At 41.9% G+C, this 27,697-nt stretch overlaps 1 protein-coding gene across 5 annotated transcripts in view; it reads left to right on the forward strand.

Moving 5' to 3' along the window:
• GPCPD1 (glycerophosphocholine phosphodiesterase 1) overlaps window positions 1-27,697 on the forward strand; it is a 68,466-nt gene that overhangs the window by 25,948 nt on the left and 14,821 nt on the right. For all 5 annotated transcript variants that reach the window (XM_030558045.1, XM_030558043.1, XM_030558044.1 and 2 more), the window contains 7 exons: window positions 5,301-5,535; window positions 9,153-9,315; window positions 14,067-14,199; window positions 14,450-14,504; window positions 20,935-21,027; window positions 22,866-22,943; window positions 27,591-27,630. In XM_030558045.1, coding sequence (XP_030413905.1) covers window positions 5,301-5,535; window positions 9,153-9,315; window positions 14,067-14,199; window positions 14,450-14,504; window positions 20,935-21,027; window positions 22,866-22,943; window positions 27,591-27,630 — 797 coding nt within the window. The remainder of the gene's footprint in view (window positions 1-5,300; window positions 5,536-9,152; window positions 9,316-14,066; window positions 14,200-14,449; window positions 14,505-20,934; window positions 21,028-22,865; window positions 22,944-27,590; window positions 27,631-27,697) is intronic.

Consider the following 27,697-nt stretch of genomic DNA (forward strand, 5'->3'; position numbering starts at 1 on the left):
AAATCAGTGGTGCTGCTTTCCATAGGCTTCTCCCATTGCTAACTTGATTGTTCAAAAGAAAAATGTTAAGAGGCCACAATGTATGTTAGCATCTCACCTATTTTACAACTACTTGGGGTGGGAGGGAGAAATACTGTCATACATGCGATATTTACGTATCCTTACGTGTGCTGTCAAGTGATACAAATAATTAATTTGGTATTTTTAATACTCCATTCTGATTTAGATGAATGTGGAAAAAATTAATAGCTGTTACAATCTTTACTTCAGTTGATTTTTACTGTAGTCCTCTGATTTTGTTCAGAGCTATATTTCTTGAGATTCTTCATTAAATATTGAATATAGAAAGAGTTCTCTTTATGAAAAAATGAAGCAGTACATTTAGATGAAAGAACTACTTCAGTATTAGCCCATTTTCAGTCTTTATATTTTTATAAGAAGTTATTTTAATAGGTCCCTTTCCTCAAACTCCAAAAAAAATCTGTATACAGTAAAAGCTGTTTTACCCAGCACTTCACCAACTGGAAAGCTCTGTAAACCAGCATTTCTGATCTTTGTTGAAATTCCAGTTTATAATCCTGTTGGCATGGGGCATGGGAGTGAGTGCTGGTTCTGGGGGACACTCACCTCAGGTAGCTCCCGACAAGTGGCAACCTATCCTGTCTGCTTCCAGATGGAGGTGCCCCAACCTGCTGTCTCAAGCCCCTGCCTGCACCCAAGCCCTGCACTCAAACTGCTTTCCTCTTAGTTAACCAGTATTTTTCACTTACCAGCGCCCCCCCTTCCACCAACATGCTGGATAAAACAGCTTTTACTGTGGCAAGTATTATAGCATCATATACCAGAAAGTAAACAGACTGCTTCTCACAGTAGGTACACATACAAATCCCTTTGTCTTAATTTCCCTTAGTTTATACTTCCTTTTTCTAGGGCTAAGTGATTAGATGTGGTTCATCTCTCAAGTTTTATATATATGCAGTGCTAAAGTCTGATCGTGTTAAGCACAATTAGCTGTCAGATATTTTTATACAGCTTTTGATAATGCAGCGGTTCTCCAGCTTTTAAAATAGTGTATCTGGTGTCACTTTTCCTCCCATTTCTCAATCATGCTGACCAGCTGCCTTCCAGCTTTCAATTGTTTAGAGGATTGGGTTATACTTGTTTACGTGGAAAAAAAATTAAATTGTGCGTATTTTTAACTCAGTGTGATTTAGCTGCTGGAAGTCAGATACTGAGCCCACATCATGTGATCAGCTAGTTTTTCACATACCACCAGCAAGTGATCTGCAGATCATGGACCGTAATTTGAGAGCCTTGTCATAATGAACGCCTGGCTAAGATGCTAGGGACACCTTCCCAAACCCCCACCCGCTCAACCTTGTCATGAGACTGGAGAGGTAATTGCCTTACTGAGAACAATTGCACCTAATATGTCCTTGCTCTGTACCAATACTGTAGCACCTTACAGTGTTTCCTGGGGCACACTGTTGGCAGGGCATGCAAGAGAGAGAAGGTAATTCTTGAAACCAGATCCTAGTTTTCCTGAGAATCAGTGCACTGCCCGCCTGCTGGTTACTTCAAGGACCTCCTTGCTGGCTGCTTGTTAGCAATTCAGGAAGGCAGGGAGAGGCTTTGAACCTCTTTCGTTGTGGTACATCGGTTCTTCTGCTGCCTAGGACCATTCATGTTATCAAAGTCCTGATGTGCATGGCAGATTGAATAGACATTATTCTCCCTCCCCTCCACGCCCCAGAAAATTGGAATTCATAAGAACTCTAATAAAGATGTCTCAGCTCGATATCCCTGCCAAAACTGGGAATTCTGGGCAGTGCCAGGTCAGACAAAGGAGGTAAATCTGCATGTAACAGTTCGATCATTTTGCAAAAGCTTGGTCTCATGACTCATACCTAGACTAATTTTCTCGGGAGGCCTGATAGGTCTGGCGGTAATCTTCAATTAGATCTGGATGGCTAAATGCTGTTTTTAGTGAAATGGGTGCATTGAGACACCTTTCATAGAGTTCCACACACAAAACCTTTCTTTTTAGAAGCAAAAATTGCATGTGTTAAGTGATCTAAATATCAGAAGAGGTGTATAATGCACCAAGGACCTGTAGAGTTCTGGTACATGAAAGGATGAATGGTCTGAAATGCGTTGGATAGTCAGAACAGCACAATTAAGGTGATTTGTGGCAGCCATTTCCACTGTCCGGGGTCCTGTAGTGGAGGGTTAGTTTCAGTCTCTGGACTGAGATTTTTCATTCTGTGGTATTGAAGTTACAGATTTGATGTAGAGGCTCTATACTGGCAGCATTCTCTCAGTGGGATTTGTTTGCTGCTTTTAGTGTTACGTGGACTTTTTTTTTTTTTTTTTTGGTAACCATTGAGTGAAATAGCTTTTTATTTATTTTGCTTTCTTTGTAAAGGACTGAGAAAGGGATTGGAACCTGGTTATATATACTTCCTTTTATAGGAAGCAAAGCAGCAGAAAACCTGTTTCATGGAATGATAATGTTTGCTGGATGCAACTTTGTTTGCCAGAATTCGGCACACTGGAAGCCAGGGAGAATTCTCCACATTCCATGCAGGACCACTTACTATTTTCAATGTGGGAACCTTCATAAGCACTGCATTCAATTAAATTTTGTGTTCTATTTAAAAATAATCTGAGGTTTACTCTTTCTTTGCATTTATCTTTGTGGCTTGTCAATGGCACAGCATATACCTACTTACATTACTTGACTTTAGGAATATTAAGGAACTTGTGCGTGCATATTCATACATCAGTTGTCATATGCTCAAGGCTGAGAGGCTGATGGTGACCATTACCCTAGTCTTCAGTTACCTTCGGGTGACCTTTTAGGTTGTTGGTAGTGATCTCCTGAAGGAGGCCATCTGTTCACTCTGGCACCCGTATAATTAGTGAGTAATGATTGGTTTCAGAGTAGCTGCCGTATTAGTTTGTATCTGTGAAAAGAACAGGTACTTGTGGCACCTTAGAGAGTAACAAATTTATTTGAGCATAAGCTTTCGTGGGCTACAGCCCACTTCTTCGGATGCGTGGGCTGTAGCCCACGAAAGCTTATGCTCAAATAAATTTGTTAGTCTCTAAGGTGCCACAAGTACTCTTGTTCTTCTTTCGGTAATGATTACTAACTTTTAGACAGTGGGAAAATTTTTCAAAACATCCAGTAATTATTTTTTTTCAAAAGTAACTTGTGCACTTATAAGTCAAAATTAATCGTTTTTGAAAAATGGAATGTAGTCACTAGAGCCTAAGTTTCTCTGAAAGTATGCAACTCAGGCTGCATGTACATTGCAAGTGAGGGGTGTGATTCCAAGCTTGCATACGTGTACTCGTGCTAGCTCTCATCTGAACTAGCATGCTAAAAATAGTGGCGTAGTTGCAGTAGCTTGGGCAGTGGTGGGTGCAGTCTAGCCATCCCAAATACAAACCTGCCTGAACCCCATGGTTGTGTGATGGGTTACAACCTGAAACTGTGGGACTGTTGTGCCCCCTTAACTCTCCAGTCTTGGTTGTCTCTTATGATGCAGTGCTAGCCAGTGAAAAGCAGTGAACCTTTCCAGGTGCTGTGATCGCCCAGCCATCAGCATGTGAAGACCCACATGCACAGCTAAATTGCATGAAGGCTTTCCCAGTCACTCATGAATTATACAGAGAGAGGCACCAGCAAATACAGTCTTACACTGCTCAAGACTCTCTTGGACAGTGCAAGCTCATTAATTAGTTCTCCTTTCCAGCAAGGGTAGTTGACATGTAACAGTCCTTGTTAGCTTGAGCTGAGATTCTCTAAACATTTCAACCTAAAACATGCTGTTTTAGATAAAACAGGTTTATTAACTACAGAAAGATCGATTGAGCTCTATGCCTGCTACTTACAATCACTTAAAGTTGGCTACATAAGAAATAAAAATAAACTCCCAGTCAAAATTCTGCATACTAAGGTTTGAATCAAACAGCTTTTCTCACCCTAATAGATTTTACAGGCAGCTTACAGTTCCAATACATAGGGTGGATTTCCTTCCCAGCCTGGGACCAATCTCCCCAGTTCAAAGTCTATGTCTTCCGGACAATGTTTGAGGTATTGAGATGGAGGAGAGAGGCCAAGTATGTCACTGTCGCTCTCCTCTGCTTCCAGTTGCTAGAAAGATCCTTGCTGTGATGGGGGGATAGGCAGACCCAATTGTGTATGTGTCCTCTCTGAGGAGTCTCTGGGAGAGTGGATTCTTCTCAGTGGCAATCAACAAATGTCTGGCTGGTCCTGATGTAAATCTGTTTTACTAGGTTGCCACCGAAAGGCTGGCTGTGGGCATCTCCCAACTTCATGACATATTTCAGTAACACACACATAGCAATACTTCATATCTTCAGAGTCACACAATCCAACAGGGTAGTAATATTCAACAGATCATGACTTCTCAAATGATACCTCACAAGGTATACTTCATGACATGATTATGGTATGTTTTGTACAGTGCTGATTGTGGTGATTCCAGGGTGTCATTTTGTACTCAGCAGCTAGCCTGTGCCGCCAATGGCCAGGCTGCTGTGGCTATGCTGTTTTTTAGCATGCTAGCTCAGATGAAAGAGGGTGTAGGTTGGTGTGCATGAGCTGCAGACCAGACCTCTAGTTTGTAGCATAGACATATCCTTAGGGATTGTCTACATGGTGAATTAGCGTGCAGCAAGCCAGAGTGTGAGTCTACAGCATGCTATTTGCTATGTGCTAGCTCGCCATGTGGACCCTGCTACACTGAAAGTTCTATAGTGCACTTTGACATCCTCTTCTTTGGGACTGCAAAGCTTTTAGTGCAGAGTAGCAGGTCCACTTGGCATGTTAGTGTGGCAAACTACCAAACTATAGAGTCACACTGTGGCTTGCTGCATGCTAACTCATGTAGACAACTCCAATTCTCCTAAGTCACATAGGCATTTTAGAAAATCTTACCCAGTGTCTTGAGCTTTTGTGATGTGCAAGAGCATAAGCTATGAGGTTAAAATCTAAATCTATAGAAGTGTTTTGGAAAGTATAACTAGAGAGTAATGGCTCCAGGATGGGAGGAGTAGGGAAGTATTATCCCACTAATGTTGCCTTGAAATCTGGGTCATTATGATGTTTCGGGAAATATAGGTAATACAGTGGCATATAAAGTTTTTGTGGGGCAGAATCCTACTACATCTCCTGACCTAGTATTTTGTAGGCTTTTGAGTTGCTGCTGTCACTGAAGATGCTTCATTGATTTTCTAGCATCTGATTTGTTTTTCTTCTTGGTGCATAGGGTGAAACTGACTCTAGAAGGCTTGGAGGAAGATCACGACGATGACAACCAAGATAAAACTGTTACTCAGAAAATGTCAAACACTCTGGAGATCTCCTTAATAAGTGATACTGAATACAAATCTCGGCACTCTCAACCAGAATGTGGTTATGGTTTGCAGCCTGATCGATGGACAGAGTACAGCATACAGACAATGGAACCAGATAACTTGGAATTAGTCTTTGACTTTTTTGAAGTGAGTACTTGTCTGGCATGTAAATTAGGAAGTGATGAGTCCTTGGTGCAGGAAGGGGTAATATTAAATTGCTGAACAGCTAGCAATTTTATTTTAAAATTGACTAAAAATATTTAGTCCAGATAAGTGGTTCTCAACCAGGAGTATTTGTATCCCTGGGGGTACACAGAGGTGTTCCAGGGGGTACATCAACTCATGTGTATATTTGCCTAGTTTTACAATGGGCTACAGAAAAAGTCAGTACAAACTAAAATTTCATACAGTGACTTTTTTATACTGCTCTATATATTATACAGTGAAATGCACGTACAATATTTATAGTCCAATTGATTTATTTTATAGTTATAGGGTAAAAATAAGAAAGCAAGCAATTTTTCAGTAACTGTGTGCTGTGACATTTTTTGTCTGTGTAAGCAAATAGTTTTCAAGTGAGCTGAAACTTGGGGGTACTCAAGACAACTCGAACTCCTGGAAGGGATACAGTAGTTTGAAAGGTTGAGAGCCACTAGTCCAGAAAAGAAAGAAATAGTAGGCCAGTTCTTCCTAATTGTTTCACTTACTGCCAACTCAGGTATGGGTCCCACTATTTAGTCAAGGAGTTCTTTACATATCTTAGGAGTCCCTGTGATTTAAGACCAAGCAAAATAATCACTGCTATTAACCAGAGCTATTTTATTACCAAAAAGAAAACATTAAACAAAATGCAAGTGACGAGAGCAAGTGATAAACTGGTTACTTCCATTACAATCTCTTCTGTATCAACAATATATTGTGACTCTTCAGTATATTTGTCATTAACTAAATGTTTATAGATGGTCAAAATAATTTGTTTCAGGGCAGGTGTACCTGTTGGTTATTATTAAATAGCCAGTCCATTTATAGTTGGTAAGAAGCAACTGTAACTATATCTATGAAATCAAAGAAGATATTTTAATCAGTTACTTAGAGGAAACCATTTAAGGAGCCTGTCTTGAGACAGGCCGGTTAACCATTATTAAGAACCTTAAATCCATGTAACTCCCGCTATTTATTTCTGTTTATCATCTATCTCCTGTCCAGGAATACATGGACTAACCACTTTGTGGTTAGCTGGAGTAAAACTGCTAATATTTTAAGTTACAACAGCATTTCACTATTCCAACAAAATCATTACAAGAGATATATATTTTTTTTAATCTAATAGTTTGGCAGTGTCTTAGTTAACTTTCTCTCACCAGTCCATGTTCAAGTTTTGGGAAGATTTTCCTTGGGTTGGTTTCTTTTTGAGTCTGCTCAGTTTTTCTTATGTGTCTGTGGCAGCTTGTTTGTAGAGATGGACAGGATGAGTTGCAAAGTGCTTGCTGTCTAAGCAGAGTAACAGGATGTGTGTGAGGGTTGCTCATTCCAGAGTCTTGTACTCTTCTCCTTTCTATTTCTGTAAAATTATAAGAGAAAACACAAGCTTGTTTAGATTTCAGGTTGATTGCTGTCACTCTTTAATTGGTTTCATGTCTTCATGGTAGTTCTGGGATCCCCTTCATCTTTAAGAATATATAGTTTAATACATATACAACATTTCTTTAATTTTCTGTATTTTTGTGGCAGGAAAGATTCAGGTGAGTTTAAAAACTAACTTTCAAAATTATCTTTTTAATTTAGTCCACTTTTTTTACAGTCTTTCAGTTTTTAGATTTTTGACAGGGAATATATAAATTTATTTTTAAAATGTCCAAACACTCCTGTTTCTTATGTTTTAGTCCTCAAACAGTTTTTTAAAATTAAATAGTGCTTATGAAGTCTTCAGCTTCAATAATTAAAAAGTCATTGACTCTGAACAGAGTTTGGAGAGAGAATTCTTGTCTTCCAAAAGTGGATGAGCGTATTTAAATGGCTTCCTGAATTAGTAATTAGTTTAGCATCAAATTATCGTGCTATACTTGTACATACTATTCATATAACAATATCTAGCAGTTATTATATGAACGTTTGCAGTTAGATACAAAATATTTGCAAATATACATTTTAAGAGGCTTATGCCGTCACTTGAGAAACAGCAAAGGTTTCTGCCTTTAAGTGGAAATGTGAGTTTGAAATGACCAATATCTTCTATAAAACATCTGACCGTAAATGTTCTTGAAGATTAAAGAATGATGACTTCAGTATGTGTACAAAATGAAATATCTTTATTGAAATTGATTTTAGAATTCTTTGGATGACTTTAAAGTAAAGTTCTTCTTTGAGTGCTTGCTCATGTCTATTCCACAGTAGGTGTGCGTGCTCGCCACATACACATTCCTCTCCAAGGTGGTCTCCACCTTTCACATGAACCAGGACGTCTTCCTACCTGTCTTCTGCCCTAAGCCACACGTTTCTAACGAGGAACGCTGCCTCCATACTTTCAATGTGCATAGGGTGCTTGCCTTTTATCTGGAGTGGACTAAGCCATTCCGTAGGTGTTTGCAACTCTTTGTTGCCTTGGCAGAGCGCATGAAGGGCCAACCGATCTCCATCCAGAGACTGTCTCGGCGGATCACGTTGTGCATCCGAACATGCTACAACCTAGCAGGGGTTCCCGCACCACCTATCGTAAGGGCTCAGTCGACAAGGGCTCAGGCCTCATCGGCTGACTTTGTGGCCCACGTCCCTATCCAGGACATCTGTAGGGCCACTACCTGGTCCTCAGTACACACTTTCACCTTTCACTATGCGATAGTCTCCCATGCCAGGGATGACGCTGTTTTTGGTAGGGCTGTGCTCCAGCCAGGGGATCCATAAACTTCTACCCACCTCCCTCGCCCATAGCTTGTAATCAGTTACTGTGAAATACACATGAGCAAGCACTCGAAGAAGAAAGGACAGTTATCTGTTCCGTAACTGACGTTCTTTGAGATGTGTTGCTCATGTCTATTCCACATCCCACCCTCCTTCCCTACTGTCAGAGTTGGTCCGGCAAGAAGAAACTGAGGGTGGGGGGAGCGCGTGGATCCCCTTATAGCGCGCCATAGTGGCGCCACTCCAGGGGTCACATCAGCGCTCCCCCTACGGGTACTGCGGAGGGAAAAACTTCCGGCACCAGTGCACGTGGCGAGCACGCACGCTTATTGTGAAATAGAGATGAGCAACACATCTCAAATGCCAGTTACGGAACAGGTAACTGTCGTTTCTGTCTGCATACCCTTTGACCTTTTCCTTCTCCCAGAAAAATACTGTATATAGTGTAATCATATATTTAATAACCTAGTTTAACTATAAATCCTGAATAAGATACTGGGCTTTGTATGTCATAAAGCCAGAATAAACTGTGCAAACCAAAAGAGTGGCTGAAATTCTGCAAGAGTCTCAACTTTTTTTTTTCCTACAGTTCTATCAAATTCAGATTTCATATTTCTGATAATTTACAATAACAGTGAGGTCAGGTTTGTGTGTAACACAGGTACATTTGAATTTAAAAAGAGGGATCTCATAATGAAGCAAACTAGAGGGGTATCTTTTGTTTTATATCTGTGCTTGTCTACATTTGCTTGTCAAGCAGAATTTCCATGACTATGGAGAGTTTATATTGTCATTCATACATATAGCCGTAATTTAATGTCTTCTTTTCTTTTTTAAAAAGAAAACCTAATACTTGTCATTTTTAGGAAGATCTAAGCGAAAGAGTATTACAAGGAGATGAACTTCCAGGCCATGTGGGTACTGCATGCCTCTTATCCTCCATGATTGCAGAACTGGGAAAGAGTGCTGGAATTCTCACACTTCCTATTATGAGCAGAAGTTCAAGAAAAACCATTGGAAAAGTAAGAGGTATGGTTGATAAAAAAAAAAAACAAGAACTTCAACATAAACTACCTTAAAATTAGACTGACAGTTTTGTTTAAAGTGCTGCGTTTGGGCATTTAATCCAATGATTTCAGAATGCATAGCCTAATGTGTTAGGTTGAATTCATAGAAGTTGTTTTTTTAGAAATCGTTTTTATACAATCGATAGTGTGTGTCCCCACACAAAATGCTCTAAGTCCTGGGCAGACATGGGAGTGACTCAGCCAGGTCATTTCCATCTTCTGCCGAGCACCCAGGAGATGAAGATGGCTAGTAGTCATACTGAACCGTTTGCTGCCAGCCTAGGATGTAAAAGATAGATGGAGTGGATCAAAACAGGAAATAGACCTGCTTTGTTTTGTATTCATTTGCTTCTCCCCTCCCTTCCCCCCTCCATGAAATCAACGGCCTGCTAAACCCAGGGTTTTGAGTTCAGTCCTTGAGGAGGCCTTTCTGTGTGACAATTGTTTGTGTTTTTCCTTAATGCAAAGCCACCCCCTTTTGTTGATTTTAATTCCCTGTAAGCCATGTCGTCAGTTGCCCCTCCAACCATCAGAGCAATGGGAGACAATCATCTTGCGCCTTTTTTCAGCGCAGATGCTACAGCACTGAGATCATAAAGCCCGCTCAGATCACTACGGCAATTATGAGCACTGTAAACACCATGTACATTATTCTGGAGTATATGCATAACCAGAACCTGCAAAAGCAAAACCAGGCGAGGAGATGACAGCAGTGCGGTGATCAGAGTGATGAAGACATAGATATGGACAGAGACGTCATACAAAGTATGGGCCCTGGCAGTGTGCACATTATGGTGTTAATGAGGCAGGTTCATGCCGTGGAATGCCGATTCTGGGCCCAGGAAACAAGCACAGACTGATGAGACTGCATAGTGTTGCAGGTCTGGGATGATTCCCAGTGGCTGTGAAACTTTCACATGCATAAGGGCACTTTCATGGAACTTTGTGACTTGCTTTCCCCTGCCCTGAAGTGCCAGAATACCAAGATGAGAGCAGCCCTCACAGTTGAGAAGCGAGTGGCGATAGTCCTGTGGAAGCTTGTAATGACAGACAGCTATCGGTCAGTTGGGCATCAATTTGGAGTGGGCAAATCTACTGTGGGGGCTGCTGTGATCCAAGTAGCCAACGCAATCAGAGCTGCTGATATCAAGGGTAGTGACTCTGGGAAAAGTGCAGGACATAGTGGATGGCTTTGCTGCAATGGGGAGTCCCTAACTGTGGTGAGGCGATAGGTGGAACCCATATCCCTATCTTGGCACTGGAGCACCAAGCCAGCGAGTACATAAACTGAAAGGGGTACTTTTCAGTGGTGCTGTAGGCACTAGTGGATCACAATGGACATTTCATCAACATCAGTGTGGGATGGCTAGGAAAGGTACATGACGCTTGCATCTTCAGGAACTCTGGTCTGTTTCAAAAGCTGCAGCAAGGGACTTTCTTCCCACACCAGAAAAGAACCGTTGGAGGTGTTGAAATACCTATAGTGCCTACCCCTTAATGCCATGGCTCATGAAGCCATGCAAGCAGCCTGAACAGTAGTCAGGAGCTGTTCAACTATAGGTTGAGCAAGTGCAGAATGGTGGTAGAATGTGCATTTGGACGTTTGGAAGCATGCTGGCTCAGTTCACTGACTCAGATAGACCTCAGCGAAACCAATATTCCCATTGTTATTACTACTTGCTGTGTGCTCCACAATATCTGTGAGAGTAATGGGGAGACGTATATGGTGGGGTGGGAGGTTGAGGCAAATCGGCTGGCCGCTGATTAGGCGCAGCCAGACACCAGCGCGGTTAGAGTACAGGAGCATGTGGTGCGCATCAGGGAAGCTTTGAAAACCAGTTTCATGACTGGACAGGCTATGGTGTGAAAGTTCTGGTTTTCTCCTTGATGGACACCCTCCTACCCCTTGGCTCACTTTACTTCCCTGTAAGCTAGCCGCTCTCCCCTCCCCTCTTCAGTCACTGCTTGCAGAAGCAATAAAGTCATTGTTGCTACATATTCTTTATTAATTCGTAACGCAAATAGAGGAATAACTGCCAAGGTAGCCCAGGTGAGGTGGGGGAGGAGGGAGGCACCGGGTAGAGTGTGGTAGGAGGGAAGGGCAAGGCCACACTGCACTTTAAAACTTATTGAATGCCAGCCTTCTGTTGCTTGGGCAATCCTCTGGGGTGGAGTGGCTGGGTGGCCAGAGGCCGCCCCACTGCATTCTTGAGCATCTGGATGAGGAGGCTATGAAACTTGGGGAGAAGGGCTGTTGGTTACACAGGGCCTGTAGTGGCGGTCTCTGCTCTTGTTGCCTTTCCTGCAGCTCAGCCATACTCTGGAGCATATGAGTTTGATCCTCCAGCATCCTGAGCACTGACTCCTGCCTTCTATCAGCAAGCTTACGCCACCTCTCATCTTCAGCCAGCCACTTACTCTCTTAAGCCCGCCACCTCTCCTCACGTTCATGTTGTGCTTTCCTGCATTCTGACATTGTCTGCCTCCACACATTCTGCTGTGCTCTGTCAGTGTGGGAGGACAGCATGAGTTCAGAGAACATTTCATCCTGAGTGCTTTTTTTTTTTTTTTTCGCCTTCTAATCTTCGCTAGCCTCTGGGAAGGAGTAACATATGCAGCTGGTGGAGGGGAAAAAAAAAGGGAGAGTGGTAGTTAAAAAGACACATTTTATAGAACAATGGGTACACTCTCTCATGGTAAACCTTGCTGTTAACATTACATAACACATGCTATAGTTACAAGGTCGCATTTTGCCTCTTACTGAGGGAGGGCCTGCCGGTTTGGTGTGAGAGATCACTCACACAGGGCCAGGCAACAGAATTCGGCTTGGAGGCAGCCATGGTAAGCCACAGTCTTTTGGCTTCTTTAACCTTCATAACATACGGGAATGGTTTCAAACAACAGCGCCTGCATTTCCCATACCAAGCGACCGTTGGGTTGGCCATTTAAAATGGGTTGGCAGTTTAAAAGGAGGGGCTGCGGTTTGCAGGTTAGCGTGCAGCACAAACCCAACTTAACACCCCCCCCCACACACACACAATTCTCTGGGATGATCGCTTCACCCCTCCCCCCACTGTGTGGCTAACAGAAAGGAACATTTCTGTTCAGCCACAGGCAAACAGCCTAGTAGGAACGGGCACCTCTGAATGTCCCCTTAATAAAATCACCCTATTTCAACCAGGTGACCATGGATGATATCACTGTCCTGAGGATAACACTGAGAGACAAGGAACGGATGTTTGAATGCCAGCAAACACCGGGACTATACGCTGTGTTATGCAATGATTCCAGGCTACGTGCTGCTCGCCTGGCATGGTAAAGTGTCCTACCATGGTAGGACAGAATAAGGCTGCCCTCCCCAGAAACATTTTGCAAAGGCTTTGGGAGTGCATCCAGGAGAGCTTTATGGAGATGTCCGTGGAGGATTTCTGCTCCATCCACAGACACGTTAACAGACTTTGCCAGTAGCTGTACTAGCCGCAAATGCCAGGGCAAATTAATCATTAAACATGCTTGCTTTTAAACCATGTCTAATATTTATAAAGGTACACTCACCAGAGGTCCCTTCTCCACCTTCAGAGTCCGGGAGCCTGCCTTGGGTGGGTTCTGGGGTTACTAGCTCCAGATCGAGAGTGAGAAACCGATCCTGGCTGTTGAGAAAACCAGTTGCTCCACTTCTTTGCTGTGAGCTATCTTCAACCTCCTCCTCATCCTCTTCCTCATCCCCCAAACTCGCTTCCGTGTTGCATCCTACTCCATTGATGGAGTCAAAGCACAGGGTTGGGGTACTGGTGGCTGCCCCCCTAGAATCGCATGCAGCTCATCATAGAAGCGACATATCTGGGTCTGTGACCCGGAGTGGCCGCTTGCCTCTCTGGTTTTTTGGTAGGCTTGCCTGAGCTCCTTAATTTTCACACGAGTCCCTGTCATAGCCTCTGTCCTTCATGCCCTTGGAGACTTTTTCAAATGTTTTGGCATTTTGTTCACTGGAACGGAGTTCAACTAGCACGGATTCATCTCCCCGTACAGCGATCAGATCCTGTACCTCCCGTTTGGTCCATGCTGGAGCTCTTTTGCAATTCTGCTACTCCATGGTCACCTGTGCTGATGAGCTCTGCATGGTCACTTGTGCTGATTAGCTCGCCACACTGGCCAAACAGGAAACAAAATTCAAAGGTTCGTGGGCCTTTTCCTGTCTACCTGGCCAGTGCATCTGAGTTGAGAGTGCTGTCCAGAGCGGTCACAATGGAGCACTCTGGGATAGCTCCCGGAGGCCAATACCATCAAATTGCATCCACACTACCCCAAATTTGACCTGGCAAGGCCGATTTCAGTGCTAATCCCCTTGTCGGAGGTGGAGTAAAGAAATCGATTTAAAGAGCCCTTTAAGTCGGAAAAAAGGGCTTCATCTTGTGTATGTGTCCAGGCTTAAATCGAGGTAACGCTGCTAAATTCGACCAAAAATCGTAGTGTCGACCAGGCCTTAGAAATTAACTTACTTAATTTTTTTTTTCACTTTAAGATGGCTGTGGTGGTATTTAAAGATAACTTCCTAGCATGTGTGCATAGTTATTGTGCATCAGGAAATTCTGTAGACTTGCAGTAAATTCTCAAGTGCAGTGGTTCTGAATCAGCTCCAGAGATATAGCCAGACTGCTTTACTTAAAACCATCACCTTTTTATGACATTCAAAACAATGTGTTTTCTTTATAGTGGACTACATAATTATAAAGCCGATATCAGGATACATTTGTGATATGCAAGCTTCATATGCTAAATACTGGAGACCAAGAACAACACTAGATGTTGGACATAGGGGTGCAGGAAACTCTACAACAACTACCAAGTAAGTAAATTTGTACCTGAATTGTGATATTTTGTCTAGTCCCACATACTTCATTTTTGTAGGTATCCACTTGTGTAAATAGGTTTGCCAGGTCAATTTTTATGAAAAACTCATAGCAGTTTTTAAGTGATTTTATTCTAAATGTGAGTGTTCCTTTAATACTAAAATTGCTGATGGGTGTGTGTGTGTGTGTGCGCACGCGCGCACATTGTCTTACTTCTAACAATTTTTCCCTCTGTTTCTATTTCAGACTTGCTAAAGTTCAAGAGAACACTGTTGCTTCTCTGCGGAATGCTGCTAGCCATGTATGTGTGGGTGTATATGGAAACAAGCTATTTTGTAAAAATACATCTGATATTTTGTGTTAAGGATCTAGTGATTCAGCAATTCAGTCAGGAAAATCTTAAGTGAAAAGAAAAAAATAGTCAAATACACAAAGTATGGAACTTTAATAGCAACTCCATAGGCATGGTTGTTACTTTCTTTTATAAGCTCACTTTAGACTTTCATTCTCAGATTCACTTTTCCACCTTAAAATTTGCAGATGTTGCTTCTAACACATGGAGAACTTTAGAGAGCTAATCTCAAATCCTACAGAGTCACATGTAAGGCGTAACTTGTAAACATGTGAGTAGCTCACTGAAGGCAATAGGCAAGATTCTGGCTCTGAAATCCGTGGATAAATTCGTACGGACTTCAGTAGGGCCAGGATTTCATCTGGTGGGGACAGGTCAGGTATATGAAGTTGATTTGCATAAATCTTTTAAGGATTATGGCCTTGGAGGTTAATTGGAAAAGACGTTTTAGAGATGAGTTTGAAAAATTAAATCTTTCATTTTTTCAAAATGTGTTTTATATTGAAATCTAATTTTTACTTGTCTTCAACGAGAACTAGTACCTCTGACTTTTTAAAGGTTAGATGGTTAATTTCGGGGATATTCATTTAGAATTCACAGTGCAGATATTCTGCCATTTAGTCTGAGGTTGCATTCAGACTTTCCTGTCCAAAGATCTTGATCAGAGGATAGGTATGTCTACGCTATGCATGTTACAGCACAGCTGGAGCAGTACTACCATGGCTGCGCTGTGACGTGAGTGGTGTAGACATACTTTATCACTGGCGGAGAGCGTTCCTGGTGATTTAAAAAAACAAAACCACCCCTAACATCTTTTAGTGCCGAAAGTGGCAGTGTAGACGCAGCCTAAGATGAAGGAAGTGTTAATGGACTCGGGGACTGAAAGGAAGGTGGTAAGCAGGTTATGAGATGTCTTGTCCCACTCCCTTTTTCAGACTGAGGATGAGGTGAGGCTGTTGAGGAGATGCTGCTGTGAGATAGTTTCTTGGCATTATGGATCCTTGAAAGTCTGCTAGGAGCAGACTGACCTTAACCTTTCTTTTAGTTTATCACTTCCTTGTCACTGTGTTCTCTCAGAAGTCCTGTAGTTGAAAGGTGATTTCTGTGCATTACTTTCTGCTGTGGCATAGTTAACTTGCTGTCTGAATGCCATGTCAGTGCTTGTAGTATGCAGCAGAGCAAGTTTCATTGCCTACTTCAGGGATGTTGCAGTCCAGACGTACTACATATTCATGTTAAGGACTTTTAAGGAAAGTCTGATTTATTATTTCTTCTTTGAGTAGTGTCCCTCTGGGTGCTCCGCTGTAGGTTTGTCTGTGTCCCTGCGCTGCAGACTGGAGAACTCTGATAGCTGTGTCTGTTTGGCCTCTGCATGCCCTGCCTCCCCCACGCCATTCCTCTCCCCCCTCCCCCCCCGCGCTGCTATGAGGCTAACCAGAGTTGTGTGGGCAAACTCTTCTCAACAACCTGGACTAGTAAGGGAGCTTTCACTGTCCGTTAGTGGATCTTAACTTCTTTAGAATTGTTAATTTTTAGCTACCTTTTGGAGCTTCCCTTTCTTTTCTTCTTTATCTTTTATTTACCAACCAACCTCTTCCCCCCCACCCCCCTCAAAAAAACAAACCAACAACAAAAAACTCTATGCTTTATTTAGACTTAGTCTTTCTTCAACCCCCTGTCTAGAGAACTCCCCTGGACAGGGTATGCCCAGTTCAGTGGGCTTCAAGAAGAGTCTCAGTTGCAAGGAATCTATCCAGATGACTAACTGACATTCTCAGTGCATCTGCTGTCTGGTAAAGGACCATATTCCCCAGAAGTATGGTTTTATGCCAACAACTGAAGCCCAGATTCAGAAAGGATAGAGAACTGAGACTCAAGCTTCTCCTAATGGAGGTGTCCCTTCAACCACTCTCAGAGCTGTGCCAAGACCCCAGAAGGTGGGAAGTCTCACCACAGCCCTCTACATCTAAGGGTAGTGAGCCCAAGAAGACAACCATGAGCCACTCGCACGAGGCCTTTAAGAAAAGGGCAGTGAGGCCCCACTGTGAGCCCCAACCGAGCTGAGAACAATCTCTGGCTCAGTCAATATTATTAGTATTGACAGCACCGAAGACATCTAAGTCTGGTACCTAAAGCTCACACAGTACCAACTTGACAGAGCATGTTGGGCTGCATAAGGACCATATGGGCACAGGCAAGGAATCATTAGTATGAACAAGACGTGAGAAATCCAGAGAATCTACCATGGGGAAGGTTTCTTCAGCCTACATCAGTACGGTCTTTGGCACACTAGACACTGATGGACTACACTATCAGGTCCACATCACAGGCTCCTTTGGTGCAGACATCTTGGCACTGTCAACCGCCACCAGTAATGATGTCTTAGGCACAACGGGACTTCTGGTATGTGTCAGACACTGAAAGGTCTGGACAAGCATAAGGCATCTCATAACCTGCTCTACTGGATTCACCTCTACTTGGTACTGGGGCCCCGGTACAAGTCCACCCAGAGCACCAGACTTGGAGGCAACATCATGTCATGCACCTTCATTTTCAAGTACTGAGTTGGATAGTGAGCAAGAGGATGTGTTCTCTTGCTGCTCTTCTTACCCATCCTACAGTATCCATTTCCAGTATGGACCTCAACTGTACTGCCCCTCTGATCTGCAGCCTCCCTGATATGGGCAGCCATGGTATCTACCATGGGGCCCCTTCCCATCTTCTTAATGGCCCTAGTGGGACCGTTGTCAGGCACACAGACATTATGCCTCCCATAGCTCTAGCATGGCCTATCAAGAGTCACGGAGACACCCTCATTCCACTGCCACATGAAGGGCATCCAAGCCCCTGAACCATTAAGAGAGGAACAGGAGGCTGAAGTAGAGGAGATAGCTACCCCCCAGACTAATTTCTCATTATCACCAAACAATACAGTGATGCACCCTCCACTGTCGTTGACTGATGACTTTAAGCTTTTTCAGGAGCTGGCCCAGCAGGTGGCAGAGGCACTCTAGATACCACTACAAGAGGTGACTGAGCCATACCATAAACTAGTGGACATTTTACATTCTTCTGCATTGTCCAGAGTAACCTTCCTGATTAACGAGGCTGTCTTGGACCCTGTCAAACTCATATGGTAGACCCCTGCATCAGTCCCACCAACATGCAGGCAGGCCAACAAAAAGTACTATGTGCCAGCAAAAGAGAGACAGCTTCTTTTCTCTGACCTACCTTTTAATTCGTGGACATGGTGAACTCAAGAGGCTGCCAGCACCATCTCAAAGCTACCCTCTACAACTGGGACTGGAAGCGTCTAGATCTTTTGGGGGGAAAAAAAACATTCATCAGCCAACCTGCAGTTCTGTATTCAAACTATCAACCTTAATGGCAGAATATGATTATTTAAACTATTCAAAACTAAATTCCCTTATTGAGCAGCTCCCAAATTCTCACAAAGAACATTTAAAAACATTGTTAATAAAGGCCAATTGGTGACAAAGACATCACTTCAATCTGCGCTTGAAGCAGCTGACATGGTGGCACACTTCATCTCTACTGCAGTTGTGATGAAACGAGCCTCTTGGCTGCATTTATGTGGTTTCCGCAAGGAGGTGCAAATGACTCTGGATGACCTTCCGTTTGAAGTTTCAAAGCTGTTCATTGAGAAGACAGACGTTTCCATCCACACTTTAAAGATTGCAGAGTTACTCTTCAAACGCTCAAAATCTACATGTCTGGTTTGAAGAGAAAATATACTCCTCAACCTTCATTCAGACTCCGTTCATCACAGTACTTATCTCAACGATCATATGAACCCCAAAGAAAGAAGTCCAGGTTCCCTGTACAGAAACGTTCAGGCTCTCAGTTTGCATCTTCACAGCCACCTACCTCAAAATAACATTTTTGACGGATTGGTTGAGGTGCTATCAGACCACTCTCCTCAGTACCATCTGAAGCTGGAAAACCTTGCTCATCCCTGCGGATGACTCACTCCATTCCGCAGCACGTGGGAACAGATAGCCTGCGACAAATGGGTGCTGAGGATTATTCGAAATGGGTACTTCATCCATTTCACCTCCCTCCCAGCCCTTAATGTCCTCCTCGGTCCCTTTTCAGGGACGCTTCTCACGAGAGCCTGCTACAACAAGAGATAAGCTGTCTCCTCAGTGTAGGAGTCTATAGCAAGTGCCCATACATCTTAAAGGCAAAGGTTTTTATTCTTGCTATTTCCTGATACTCAATAAAAAAGTGAGATTGAAGAGCCATACTACACCTCGGAGCACTGAACAAATTTGTGAAGGCTCAGAAGTTCAATGTGGTCCCCTTGACCATGAGGTTGTTTATGAAAGCTTATGCCTAAATACATCTGTTAGTCTTTAAGGTGCCACCAGACTCCTTGTTGTTTTTATGGATACAGACTAACACAGCTACACCCAATACTTGATTATTCCAGCGTTAGAAAAGGGAGACTGGTTCTCGTCCCTCAGCCTTCAAGATACTTGCTTCCACATTTTGATCATACCAGGTCACAGACGATACCTCAGATTCACACTAGGCCAAGACCATTATCAGTACGGAGTACTCCGTTTGGCCTCTCATCAGTCCCCAGAGTATTCTCCAAGGTTCTCTCAGTAATGGCAACCCACCTACACTCCCAGGATATTATGATTTACTCATACCTGGACGATTGTCTCTGCAGGGTGTGTTCCGTCACTGAAGCCCAGCTAGTCACCATCTGCAGAACAAGTACCTGGACACCTGCACATACCTTTGCAGAACTCTGTGCAATCCTAGGGGACTTTGCTGCAGATGCCAGATTTGACGCCAGGGTACTATCATCCGTAAATATATTCGACTCTGAAGTCCCAGCCTCCAGTGGGGGATACTGCTCAGGAGTCATCTACAGTTGAGCATCTATGTGGACATTACTAGAAGAAGGTACTTCCCTTGTGCAGTAGTGATCATTCTTTGAGATGTGTGTCCCTGTGGGTACTCCATGCCCACCCTTCTCCCCTCTACTTCAGAGTTCTCATAATAAACTCAGCAGTAGAGAAGGAACTGAGGAAGGTCATCTGCACAATGCTGGTTAGCCTTCTGAGAGCATACGAGGGGGAGGAGACTGTGCATGCACAGGCTAAACAGACCCCACTACCAAAGTTCTCTGATCAGCAGTGCAGGGATGCAGATATGCCTATAGTGGAACACCTACAGGGACATACATCTCAAAGAACGATTGTTACTGCACAAGGTGAGTAACTTCTTCCCTTAGAGTTAGGGATTTTTGTTAGTCAACACTGATACTAGTCATTCCCTTAAAACAAAGCTCCTGTTTAGTCCAGTGGAGATGTGGTCTTTCTGTGAAACTAAGTTTTCAAGAAATGGAAATTGGCTCTATGCTATTTTATTCTCTACTGATCCACCAGTACTGATGTTCTCTTGGTGGCTAGAGTAAGAAACAGGTGACCATGATGGGAACACAGGAATTACCATTGGAGAGAAAAACAGCAGTGGTCTGTAGATCAGGATCCTGTCTTTCCATCCTCTGAAGCATTGGATATAGGGAAAATGAAAAAAATAATTCTGTGAGGTACTATATAAATAAGCCTTCTGAGAGAGAGAGTGGAAATGTCCTGGACTTCCTATTTAGCTTCAAAAGCTAATGGAGAGAGAACGTATGATCCAGGTGTGGGAATTTTGAGTGCTACCTTCAAAGGACTTGATTTACTTCTGAATAATTCCTCTTTAATCAATGAAAAATAAAACTGGTCTTCAATTGACTTTTCTAATAAAAGCAGCACATGTTGTTCTTAAGCTTTCTTCTTTAAAAGGAACAAACCTTCTAAGTGCTTTTATATAGCTATAACAAAAAATAACAATTTAGCTCTATCCAAATAAGTTACATTTATTTATTTGATGCTGTTGCTTTAGTTTTTAACTGATACTTGAATGCTCATCAGCAATTTCAGTATCTCAAATCACTCCTTTGAGCAGACCTTAGCTTATATGTCAGAGCAGGGAAAGGCGTGTAAATTTCAGTATATGAAGTGTATCTCCTCTGATGGCTTTTCTTCAGTGAAGAGTGCATAATACTCTGACACACACTTGAACCCTTAAGAGACTGAATAAATAATAGCTATCAGACTTGCATACTGGTTATTTAAATATTTTTTCCTGTACATTGTTTATCAGTTGTTGAACTGAAGAATTTGGTCAACATATAACCAATAGTTCCCTACAATGCTGTACTGAACTCTAACTTTTTGCAGCTACTGTAGTTATTCTATTTCATTTGACATGCTATATATAAAATTTATAAATTTGAAAACTTTCTTCTGAACTCTCAAGTTCTTATATGCAGTTTTTTCTTTCTCCTCTGCAGGGAGCAGCATTTGTGGAATTTGATGTACATCTTTCTAAAGATCATGTGCCTGTTGTATATCACGATCTTACTTGTTGTATGGCTATGAAAAAGGTATATATGAATGTGCTGGCCATATTTCTGTTGTTAGTGTGACAATTACTGGAACTCAAATTATTTGATTGAAATTCCAAGGTGTCTTGTAAAAATAGTTCGGTAACTCAGAAAAAGTATGGAATGGAAACAAACAATACAGTCTTAATGTATTGGAAATGATGGGTTTGTATGAAAATATACCACAAAAGATGAGCTAATTTAATAGTAATTCTTTATCTTGACATTAGGAGCCCTTCAGATATGTGATCTGAAATACTTCCTTCCATGCTGTAGTACAGTGGTTCTCAACCTCTTAGTCCATGACCCACAAAATAGCAGGAAATTCCTATAATCTACCATATCTTGCAAGTCTTCGTGGCCATAATAGATTGTCACAAGTTGGATTTTTTTGTTGGCCTTTTTTCTCTTCTCAGCCCCTTGAAGCACTGCTTACCCTATCTTAGTACTTAAAATTTTGTGGGGAGGAAGATTGGGGCTGAAGAACTTCTCTGGGGTTGAGTGGTAGGCCAGAAAGGATGGAGCCAGGGCAGAAGTGATAGTAGCAGGAAGAAAGGTCCTAGAAGCAAGCTGTTTCTTCAGTCACCTGCCAAAAGAGTTCTACTGTTTTCTCACAGTAAGGGTATAATCCTCAAGGCCCCTGTATGTGACTCATTGGATGATCAACTCTGTTATAGTGCATACTGATTATGATAGAAATTCACTAAGGCGGGCACAATCTTACAGCAGACTTGTAGAAATTCTCTTAAACCTCCAAGTTTCATAGCATACAGTTCGTTGAATATTGTGTATGAAAAAGGTGACTATAGATTTCATAATAAAAATAGGACACTTTTGTGGCAGAGTTTGTCACAAAATGCTTGAGTGCACCACATTCTCTCATTGGATTTGTCCACATGTCTCAGCAGAACAAGTCAGGTAGGCTGAACCCTACGTCTTCTGCTTTCTTTCCTCTTCTCTACATTTTGACATCCGTAGAGAAGAAGGAAGTGAAGGTGGAGAACTTGACAGTTCTGCACACCTTTTCCCCTGAAAAGCTTGAGCAAGTGTTTTTCACTGAGTAGACAGGATTATCAACTCCTTATACTCAGCTTGCAATATTGTTACCTGACACATGACAAGCTTTGGCTTTGAATTGTGCTTGGCATGAAATGTGCATTCAGTATGTGACTGATTGAAATGGGTGTACAAAACATCTTAAATCAGTATAGCAATGTTTGAACAAAAACTTTTTAGTTGGAATGGGAAGAACATTTGAAATGAAAAATGGGGACAGATGTCTTGAAAGAAGTTCTTGGGACACTAGGACATCATATGAAAACCAGGACGTGTTCTCTTTATCAGTGTTTGAGATGTTCAAAACAAAAATTTGGCAGCGCTGTCAAATGAGGTGTTCGGGGTTTTAGAATTTTTATTGTACACTTTCCATCTTGTGAACTTCAAGTTAAATGCAGAGTAATGTCAATAAATTAATGGTTTTTTAAATGAACAAATGTAGGCAGTTACAAGAATTTTTAATAATGTACAGCAACAGCCTGGTGCATAGTTCACCACTTGAAAATTAAGTCCTAAATTGTGCTTGCAAATCTTAATTTTGCCTTAACTAAGTGCACTGAGACAGTTACTGTTTTGCACATCAAAACACCACTTTTGAAAACTGGTCTTCTCATCCATAACGTTAAAATGGCACTTTATCAATTTATCAGTGGTAAACAACGTATTTGTTAGTGTGCTTTTCTAAATGCTTTAGTGATGTCTGTCTTGAAATAAGTGTATTGCTTATCATACTTTTCTAGTGCATTTTCAACATTTAATGTCAAATACATATTTTTTCCAAGAAATGCGATGCTGAGCCATTGGAATTGTTTGAGATACCAGTAAAAGAACTTTCATATGACCAACTGCAATTATTAAAGGTAATGTCATGGTAGGCTAGTTTGGTATGTTGCTGCACAGTAGATGTTTGTATTAAAACTGGATATCAGACCTTCATTTTGAAATAGTTACGGTCTGAGAGAGCTCTTGCTGCTGCTCTGAATGTACTACACAGTAAGTAATTTAAAAGCATTTGACTGTTTTTTTTCTTTCAATTTTAGCAGAGAGCATTCCTTATGGAAGACTAGTTATATATCAAGATGGGAGTTTAAATATTAAGCCATATGAATTACTGAGCACAAAAAATTACCTCTTAGTTGTAGATGACAAAGTGGATGTCCTTTACTTTCCCAAAAGCTTAATAAAAAGGGATATTCTTGGAGAAAGATATAAGAAATTGGGAGTAGGGGGTTTAAAATTCAATGGCCATATCTGTAGTATCACTACCATGATACTCTGAATATACTGAAAATGAGGTCAAGGGCCTAATTTTCAGAAGTGCTAAGTATTCACATCTTTCCTAGAAGTTAATGGAAGCTGAGGGTAGTCAGTAACTCTAAAAATCTGGCACTAGGTTTTTTTTTCCCCACGTTAACAGGATTTTTAAAGGTATTTTTACTGTCGTGATCAATAGCTTTTCAAGAAAATAGCTTATTTTCTGATCGAATGCTACTTTGTGTTCAACTTGTTCTGTCCTTATAACTCTCATACACTGGGTGGAAAGGTGGAACAGAATACTAAACAGACCCAGATGATGACCCATTAACATTGAGTATTACAACAATATGAGTTAAAAAAAAAAATAGAATAGCCTGAAGATGGTGTTAGACTCATAGACTCATAGGTCAGAAGGGACCAATATGATCATCTAGTCTGACCTCCTGCACAAGGCAGGCCACAGAACCCTACCCATCCACTTTTATAACAACCCCTAACCCAGGACTGAGTTATTGAAATCCTCAAAATTGGTTTGAAGACCTCAAGCTGCAGAGAATCCACCAGCAAGCGACCCATGCCCCACGCTGCAGGGGAAGGCAAAAAACCTCCAGGGCCCCTGCCAATCCTCCCTGGAGGAAAATTCCTTCCTGACCCCAAATATGGCAATCAGCTAAACCCTGAGCATGTGGGCAAGGCTCACCAGCCAGCACCCAAGAAGGAATTCTCTGCAGTAACTCAGTTCCCGTCCCATCCAACATCTCCCCGCAGACCACTGAGCAGACCCATCTGGTGATAATCCAAGATCAATTGTCCAAATTAAACTATCCTATCATAACATCCCCTCCATATATTTATCAAGCTTAGTCTTAAAGCCAGAAAAGTCTTTTGCCCCCACTACTTCCCTCGGAAGGCTGTTCCAGAATTTCACTCCCCTAATGGTTAGAAACCTTCATCTAATTTCAAGTCTGAACTTCCTTATATCCAGTTTGTACCCATTCGTCCTCGTGCCTACATTAGTACTAAACTTAAATAATTCCTCTACCTCCCTAACGTTGACACCCCTGATATATTTATATAGAGCAAGCATATCCCCCCGCAGCCTTCTTTTGGCCAGGCTAAACAAGCCAAGCTCTTTGAGTCTCCTTTCATAAGGCAGGTTTTCCATTCCTCGTATCATCCTAGTAGCCTGTCTCTGGACCTGTTCCAGTTTGAATTCATCCTTCTTGAACATGGGACACCAGAACTGCACACAATATTCCAGATGGGGTCTCATGAGCGCCGTATATAACGGTACTAACACCTCCTTATCCTTCCTGGAAATACCTCGCCTGATGCATCCTAAAATCGCATTTGCTTTTTTAACAGCCGTATCACATTGGCGGCTCATAGTCATCCTGTTATCAACCAATACTCCAAGGTCCTTCTCCTCCTCTGTCGCTTCCAACTGATGCGCCCCCAACTTATATCTAAAATTCTTATTATTAATCCCTAAGTGCATGACCTTGCACTTTTCACTATTGTATTTCATCCTATTACTATTACTCCAGTTTACAAGGTGGTCCAGATCTTCCTGAATAGTATCCCTGTCCTTCTCCATGTTAGCAATACCCCCCAGCTTTGTGTCATCCGCAAACTTTATTAGCACATTTCCGCTCTTTGTGCCAAGGTCAGTAATAAAAAGGTTAAATAAGATCGGTCCCAAAACCGATCCTTGAGGGACTCCACTAGTGACCTCCTTCCAGCCTGACAGTTCACCCTTCAATACGACCCTCTGGAGTCTCCCCTTTAACCGGTTCCTTATCCACCTTACAACTTTCATATTCATCCCCATCTTTTCCAATTTAATTAACGGTTCCCCATGTGGAACCGTGTCAAACACCTTACTAAAATCTAGGTAAATGATATCTACCGCATTTCCTTTATCTAAGTAATCCGTCACCTTCTCAAAGAAGGAGATCAGATTGGTTTGGCACGATCTACCTTTAGTAAATCCATGTTGCAATTCGTCCCAATTACCATTGGCTTCTATGTCCTTAACTACTTTCTCCCTTAAAATTTTTTCCAAGACCTTACATACTACAGACGTCAAGCTAACAGGCCTATAATTACCCGGATCACTTTTATTCCCTTTCTTAAAAATAGGAACTACGCTAGCAATCCTCCAGTCGTACGGCACAACCCCCGAGTTTATCGATTGCTTGAAAATTCTCGCTAACGGGCTCGCAATTTCACGCGCCAGTTCCTTTAATATCCTCGGATGGAGATTGTCCGGGCCCTCCGATTTTGTCCCATTAAGCTGTTCAAGTTTGGCCTCTACCTCATTTGCGGTAATATCCACCTCCATATCCGCATTCCTGCTTATCATCCTTCCATCATCACTAAACTCCTCACTAGTCTTATTAAAAACTGAGGCAAAGTACTTATTTAGATATTGGGCAATGCCTAGGTTATCCTTAACCTCCATTCCATCCTCAGTGTATAGCGGCCCCACTTCTTCTTTCTTTGTTTTCTTCTTATTTATGTGGCTGTAGAACCTTTTACTATTGGTTTTGATTCCCTTTGCAAGGTCCAGTTCAATGCGGCTTTTAGCCTTCCTCACTTTATCCCTACATGTTCTGACCTCACCAAGGTAGCTTCCCTTGCTAATCCTGCCATTCTTCCACTCCCTGTAAGCTTTCTGTTTTTTTCTAATCCCCTCTCTGAGTTGCTTGCTCATCCAGCTTGGCCTACAACTCCTGCCCATGTTTTTTTTCCCCTTTCTTGGGATGCAGGCTTCCGACAATTTCCGCAGCTGCAACTTAAAGTAATTCCAGGCCTCCTCCGCATTTAAGCCTTCTAGTTCCTCCGTCCAATCCACTTCTCTAACTAATTTCCTTAACTCTTTAAAATTAGCCCTCGAGAAGTCAAAACCCTAATCCCAGATCTACATTCGTTTATCCTTCCATCTAGTTTGAACTGAATCAGCTCATGATCACTCGAACCAAGGTTATCCCCTACCACCATTTCTTCTACAAGTTCCTCACTGCTCACCAAAACCAAATCTAAAATGGCATCCCCTCTCGTAGGTACTTCAGCTACTTGATGAAGAAATCCATCCGCTATCACATCCAGAAAAATCTGACCCCTATTATTCTTGCAAGCACTCGTCCTCCTGTCTATATCCGGGAAGTTGAAGTCTCCCATAATCACACATTTCCCCTTCGTGTTTACTTCATTAAAGACATTAAAGAGGTCTCTATCCATATCCCAATCAGATCCCGGCGGTCTATAGCACACCCCATTTAAAGCTGATAGTTCAGAATCTTTGCCAAGGAAGGAATATAAAAACTATATTTGTTATTTTGGGGGGTTTGTCTGCATTAGGAAAAGACAGAGGGTAGATCAGATAATCCTGGCTTAATCTAAACAGACCCTTGCAGTTGAGGGCAAAGATTAGGAATGATGCATAATCCAATTTGGTCAGGCAAAACTGGAGAGTAAGATTTTGGTCTGTCACTATGGATACCATGGGGGCATTGACTTTCTGGAAAAATAGAGAACAGGAGATGAGTCTGGGAAGCATGAGAGTTGAAAATGGGGATGAAACTGCTTATTTCAGAGTCAAAGAAAGATGTGGCTGAAACAAGAATTTTAGATAATATTATTTTCTTAAATTACCTAATTTTCTCCATCAGCCTCAAAGAGAAAATTGAGCGGATGCAGAGTCTCAGTCGAAGCCCCACCGTATTTTAAGTCAGATCCATGGCCTCATCCCATAAACTGTGGTCAACCCTCTGCTTGTAGTGGGGCCCAGAGTACAGAAAGTATACAGACAGATTAGATGAGTTTTCATGGATGCACGTTATGGTCATTTGCAAACCGAGTACATAAGGAGAAGGCACATTATGAAAATTGTGCTTTACATATCTTAACTTTAAATTCTATCCTTATCTCCCTGTCCACTTGTACTTTTTTTGGTTGGATAATTTATTTTATATATGTAATATAAAATATTTATTTATTTATTTATTTATTTTTACTTTCTGTCTAAAATCACAAAATAGGCAAGTTGGAAAGAAAATAGATGTGTATTAGAATTTTTTTCTGTCTTCCTACCAGAATGGCATGTTTGGCAGACCTTTTTAAACTTTTAAAAACAAATGTAAGGGAATTCAGAAGGAAAAATCTGATTGTTCTTTTACCAAAATAATATAGTCTCTACAGATAAAAGGATACTTGTTAATTTAATATATTCTTTTTGTGATCTTTAGCTGGCTCATGTGACTGCCTTGAAATTAAAAGATCACAATGGTATGTACTAATATAAGGCAGCAGATAAAAACACTTGTAAGAATTTATATTGTCATTGAAATGTTTA

This window comes from Gopherus evgoodei, chromosome 3, assembly GCF_007399415.2.
Source record: "Gopherus evgoodei ecotype Sinaloan lineage chromosome 3, rGopEvg1_v1.p, whole genome shotgun sequence".
NCBI lineage: Eukaryota > Metazoa > Chordata > Testudines > Testudinidae > Gopherus > Gopherus evgoodei.